Source organism: Malus domestica, chromosome 15 (genome assembly GCF_042453785.1).
Source record: "Malus domestica chromosome 15, GDT2T_hap1".
Classification (NCBI taxonomy): Eukaryota; Viridiplantae; Streptophyta; class Magnoliopsida; order Rosales; family Rosaceae; genus Malus; species Malus domestica.
The window spans coordinates 47,079,138-47,085,057 of NC_091675.1; the positions used below are offsets into that span (position 1 = coordinate 47,079,138).

At 36.9% G+C, this 5,920-nt stretch overlaps 1 protein-coding gene across 1 annotated transcript; it reads right to left on the minus strand.

Moving 5' to 3' along the window:
* Positions 1–2,941: 2,941 nt before the first annotated feature.
* Positions 2,942–5,699, minus strand: LOC114821749 (transcription factor bHLH96). The gene is made up of 3 exons (XM_029095004.2): positions 4,754–5,699; positions 4,003–4,398; positions 2,942–3,192 (listed from the first exon to the last, which is right to left on the minus strand). The coding sequence occupies exons 1-3, from the start codon at positions 5,195–5,197 to the stop codon at positions 3,100–3,102; spliced, it is 933 nt and encodes a 310-aa protein (XP_028950837.1). The 5' UTR covers positions 5,198–5,699; the 3' UTR covers positions 2,942–3,099.
* Between the last annotated feature and the right edge of the window lie 221 nt (positions 5,700–5,920).

The window sequence follows — 5,920 nt, forward strand, 5'->3', positions numbered from 1 at the left end:
TAAAACTAATAGCTTGTTATCTTTTCTTAGCCGCCGTCATTCCGCTTCATAGTCATTATAAGGCCATTTCCAACCGAATGAGGGCCAGAGGGCTCCCTTTAGCCATATAGCCCTCCAAGAAATTATATTTTAATGAACAGTTGCATGCCATATTTCAACCATCTCCACCGAGGGGGTCAAAGGGTCATAGGCCAAATATAGCCCTATGACAAAAAAATCATCTCCAACCAAGGGGGCCAAAGGGCCATAGGCCAAACAACATTTATTATTTTAATTGAATTAGTATGGTTACTTAAATTAAACTATCTTATTAAAATAAAGTTTTCGGACATATTAAAAACTACAACAACTTCAATTTAAAGATTCAACAACTTCAATTTAAAGATTCAACTACTTCATTTTAAAAACTATAACTTCAATTTAAAGACTACAACTTCAATTTAAAGACTACAACAACTTCAATTTAAAAACTACTACTTAAATATTAAAGACAACAAATTTTTTTTGTCTTTAAAAAAAAAATTCAAATGCAACGGTAACATGGCGTCGGCTAGCCGTTGCTAGCTGGGGTCATGCTGACGCCAGGTAGCTCTTGCAATTCAAACTTTGGGCCGCCCCAGGACTGGCTGGCTAGCTGGAATAGGCCATTAGGTTGGCCTAATTTCATATTTTTGGCCCGGTAGGGCCCACAAACCCTTTGGCCTAACTTTCAGTTGGAGACGATTTTCATGTCATTTCGAGTTATTTTTAACCCTATAGCAATTGGCCAGGTCGGTTGGAGATGGCCTAATATGCAATAATCTTTAATATAAATTGCAATAATTTCATCCACGAAACTTCTTCATTCTTTTTTATTCGTAAATTAAGCTTCTTCCTCTTTGCTTTAGATTATTAACTTGTTAGAAACCATAGCCTTTTCCAATTGAGAATTTCGTCGTGAACCCTTCAACACGCCAAAATGCTCTGTCCTAAATTCTAGTTCACGAAACTTCTTTCTTGCTCACAAGTCAACATTCTAAAGCTACCAAGCGCACTATCAAAAGCACTCTAGCTAGTAGTAGCAGTCGTAAGATGATTTAAAAACAAGCAAAATAAGATAGGTCTCAGATGCAGTACTTGCATCTGGGAATGTTAGGATTTCTTGTACATGAAAAAAAAACATATGTACTATTTCCCAATTTTTTGAGGAATCTTGACAAAACTAGTGAATATTAATTCAACTTGATCAATAAACAACACAAAAAATAAAACGTGACGGTCTTAACCTCGCTCAATAATATCCTTTAAAGGAGCATGGTCATAGTTAGAATTGAGGCCAGCTCATATCAAACAGAATATTATCATCGACAGATAAAGCCCGCTAGCTAGCCAGTCGATTTTTAACCCCAACACATCGTCTCCAATCTGTAAAATGTTTGTTACGCTCTTCTTTTCTTTACCAGAAAAAGGTTGCCTTAAAAAAAAAAAAAAGTAGTTAGCTTCCACTTTTGGGATTAATTACATTTTTCATATACACCAAAGTTTTCTTTCCTATGCAACTTGTCCCGACAACATTAAAATGCTGCAAACCAAAGTGCATGATGTTCTGTAATTCTCATTACATTGAGCTTACTTGCTGGGGAAAAAAAATTCGCATACCACTAAATTAAGAACTACTTGATTTGTTATATATAGGGCTGGAATTTTTTTCCAAAAATCCCAAACCATGCAAAAAAAATCCCGATCTCATACCGAAAAATTTCCAAACCGATAATACGAAATTTCAGGACTCTATACCGAAGTGATACCAGAAAATTTCGAGATAAGATTCGTTCTGAGCTATGCATTGGTTCGGGAATCCCAACCGAACCCATTATTTATTTATTTTTTTAATTATTAGTTAGGTTTAATTTTATTAGAAAGCTATTTCCAGGAGAATACTGTTACAGTATCGAATCTTCATTCATGTGTTTATTCCACAACTTACCCCATACTCTCAGATGGCAACAGTTTTCAAAACGACTGTCATAGTTATCCTGTAACAAGTGTTGAGTTGAATCACAACCCTTCCACTCCAATCCCCCCTCAACCTTGGATTGAAATGCAAAAGTCTCGGTGGCTCCTCACCCTCCACAGTCTTCAACCCCAGCAACTCCACCTTAAACTGCGAAACCATCGCCGACTCACCATCTCTCATCAGGGCAATCTTGGGTTGAAACTCCGCCCTCAGCCTCCCCACCAGCCTTATGTGCGAACCCAATGTCAGCCCACATGGCAGCACTATCACCCTCCCCTGTGCCGAAAACTCCGACCCAGATACCAAATCGAATGCTTGCACGTCTCAGATTGGTTCTCCACCTTTTCAGCATCAATATGCACCGACTTCAAAAATTTGGAATACCGAAATTTTGGTTCAGAATTAGTCTTCAAATTTCCGTCTCGAAAATTTTCTTTGCAATTAAAGATCCTTTTTCAATTTAGGATCTCATACCGAACCACCCTAGTTATATATTCTTCCCTTCACAACGTTTTTTTTCTCACATGTTTATGAAGCTCACTAATATAGTTGAACTCATATGCATGTCGTGAAACGAGTTTATACATAATGCATATGTAAGTTAATCTCAATTAATAGAAAATTAGGGTTAGATCGATGGGTACATAGGTTTTTTTTTTTTTTTTGTCGGGATGGGTATACAGTTTAAGAAGTACAAATATTCGATTGTACAGTGGGGACCCTACCCAAAAGTTCGACTCCTTTCGGTCATTCCGTAACCCAAAATGTTCGACTCCCAAAGAAACGAATATTAATTCCAGCAGATTTATGTCAAATTATAGTAATTTAATTGACGATAGAATTATAATTTGCATCTGGGACACTACTTTATCTTACAAATTAAGCAATGATAGAGAAAGATGTTACTTAATATATCTTATCTGTCTGTTTTGTTGGTTTTAGAGGTATTGGAAAGATGCTGGTGCAGTGATTATTTCAATCATTGTGGCTCACTGTAGACAATTAGATTAGTCCTTTCTCTCAATAAGCAAACATACACCATACAATATAATGCAAAAGAGAACGAAGAAAATTTAATCCCACTCAAAGTAAGGATTAAACTTTCAGCTAAAGGCAGCTTCTTGAATTGTGCGGAGCATTTGATTAACAGCTGCTGCTATTTCATCCACTGTATTTAACGGGCAGCCTTCTTCAATCTGTCCCAATTCACAAATAAACAGAAATTAATTATTTATTCTAAAATTAAAAAAAAATATATATATACTGAGTTTAGTAAAAGAAAAAAAAATGATGATCTGTTCTTTTTTAGACATTTTTTTTAGTGAATGAACTTGTAGGATTCACATCGGACCCACCAGATCGATGCATACGCAGTGCAAAACCAAATGACAAAAACGTAATTTTCTCTTATTAATTTCTAGACAAACTTTTTAATTAGTACATGAATTTGTAGCATTCCCATCATCATATTCACATACGCAGTGCAAAACCAAATGACAAAAATGGGGTGAGGAAAATAATAAATAATATAATAAGTGGGTGTAATTGATTAGCTGTTAAAGTTAATCTTCTTTTGTCCAATTTAAAGACTCAGATGAAAATCCAACGTTATTGAAAGCCTAGTGCTCCCATCATTTCCTTGTTTACTGTACTCCTTTCACTGTTTTTCAACACAAACAGCCTGCAATTATAGTTTTTGAGGGAGAGTCTCGGTGTCTCGGTTAGTTAACGATAAAGTAGTCATAGTCACTGACATTTAAATTTGATATCAAAAATTGAAATTAAAACAGTAAAAGTACATTCGTTTATTCCCTTATCACCTGGTGACTAGGTTAATTAATTAGCATTTCTCTTAATATTGGCGGTGACAGTAGTAACATAAAATTTGTTGATATGATTTTTTTTTTCTGGTCAAATATATTGATGTTTTCTTGATAGGACATTAATTATGAAAAGGTAATGCAATCATTTGAAAAGACTTGGCTGTAAAACAGTAAACAAATTACCTTAACGCTAACCGAGTAGAGGACCATTTCATCAGCTGTGGTGACATTAAGGTGAAGAACACTGAGCCTAAGGCTTTGAAATCCAGCCACCATCTTCAATAGCTGTCTAGGCCTTTTCTTGGACAGTATCTTAAGGTTGGCATGGTTGTCCACCATGGTCACTTCTATGTCTGCTGCTGCCCACTGGTTGTTGTTACACTGAGTCGTATTCGACTCATTTGCTTGGACCCCAGCTGAGTTGTTATTCTGTGTTGCACGAGTTGAAAATTGTGGGAAGGTGAAGAAGTCAGCCAAAGGCTGTTGCTTGCTCCTCTTGTTGCTGTTCATGGACTGAAAAAGCTGCTCTAGCTCCTTCACAAAGTTTATGGCACCCCCAACAATTGATGCTTGGTCCCCCTGTAACAAATATTTATAACAAGATTAATTTGGTCCAATCCCAAAAAAAAATTCAGTTTAAAAGAACATATGGGTAGAAATCCATGTGAGTTTTTTGAACGATAAGGGTTAATCCCAAAAACATTTCAATCTAAACAAAATGGAGATGCAAGGGACTTCTAGTTGTACTGCCTCCCTTAATAGTGGTTAAGGCAGTTTACCCTCACATTCGAGGTTCTGTGTTCGTGTACCTCCCTCCTGTAATATGACTTTTGTGAAAGAAAAACAAAAATAAAAACATATGTAGCTCGATGAATTTTTTTGGCCAACCTAGGAACCCAATTTTTTATTTTTGTGATCAAAATGTAAAACTGACCCTTGGAGCATAAGATTGTGGCATCAATGATCTGAGGACAGCAAGGTACTCATTCATTTGTTTGCGCCTGTTGCGCTCCACAACAATGTGCGTCATCCTCTGGTTCTCAATTTCCTCCTTGTTCTTGCTGCTCTTGGTACGACGCCGTTTGCGCCGACTTGTTGTTGCTAGTTGCGGCGGTGCTTCCATGGCAGAGAGGTGTTGTCCTGATGGGCAAGATTGATCAACTGTGCAGGCCTCAGGTGAGGAGTTAGGATCCCAATCTTTCACATTTTGCAAAAGTGAAGGAGATGATGAACAGTAGTCCCAATATTCATTGTTGCCTTGCTGGTCTTGTGAGATGAAGTCACTGCCCCAAGAACCACCCCCATTAAAAGAGTAGAAGTCTTTGCAACCAAAGCTAAATGGGTACTCTTGTGGGTAAACCACAGCTTCTAATGTCATGCTTTAATCACTCTAATCACTTTTTAACTACTGAAAAATCTGTTTAATTCTCCAGTGAAGATTTGTCAAAGAGGATTCTACAGTAGTGAGTGACAGTGTACGAGGGGCTTTTGAGTGGTTCAGAAGGGAAAAGGAAGTTAGAAGGGAGAGGAGGTTTTTTCTTTCCACTAATAGAGAACCCAAATCAAAGAAATTTTTATTAGGGTTGAAGCTAGCTAAGCCAAAGCACTACACCCAAAAGACCAAACAAACTCGCCCTTTTATCATCTCTAATAAGAAACTCTGGTTCCTTTTTAAAGGAGCTTAGCCAAGTAAACAAAACGCTACATTGTGTTGCACGTGAGATTTCAGGTAGACCAGTCTCCATTAGAGGTTAGAGAGAGATTCTCTTTTGCTCTCTCACAACTTACATGAAATATTTGTACTGTCACTGTGACGTCACGGTCTAATAATGCACTCATACGAAAAACATCTTACACACGACAACAAACAATTTGATTATACACCAATATTATATTGGTTGGACTGATTTATTACAACATGTTATTTGTACTTGAACTACTGATTGCATTATTGATTACATCTTGTACAATGAATTTGCTTGCATAAATAATGCTACAATCAATCCTCTACACAAGCATGCGAGTAGCATGCATCTATCGTTAGGAAACACTCAAAGGCTCACTTGTGTAGATATAATCTTACTCTTTAAATCTAATCCTT

Excerpts from the sequence above, each read along its gene's own strand:
- LOC114821749 (XM_029095004.2), bottom strand. The coding sequence starts at position 5,197 with ATGACATTAGAAGCTGTGGTTTACCCACAAGAGTACCCATTTAGCTTT. Across the intron at positions 4,399-4,753 it reads CACAATCTTATGCTCCAAGG|GGGGACCAAGCATCAATTGT; the intron begins GTCAGTTTTACA and ends TATTTGTTACAG. Across the intron at positions 3,193-4,002 it reads TCTACTCGGTTAGCGTTAAG|ATTGAAGAAGGCTGCCCGTT; the intron begins GTAATTTGTTTA and ends GAATTGGGACAG.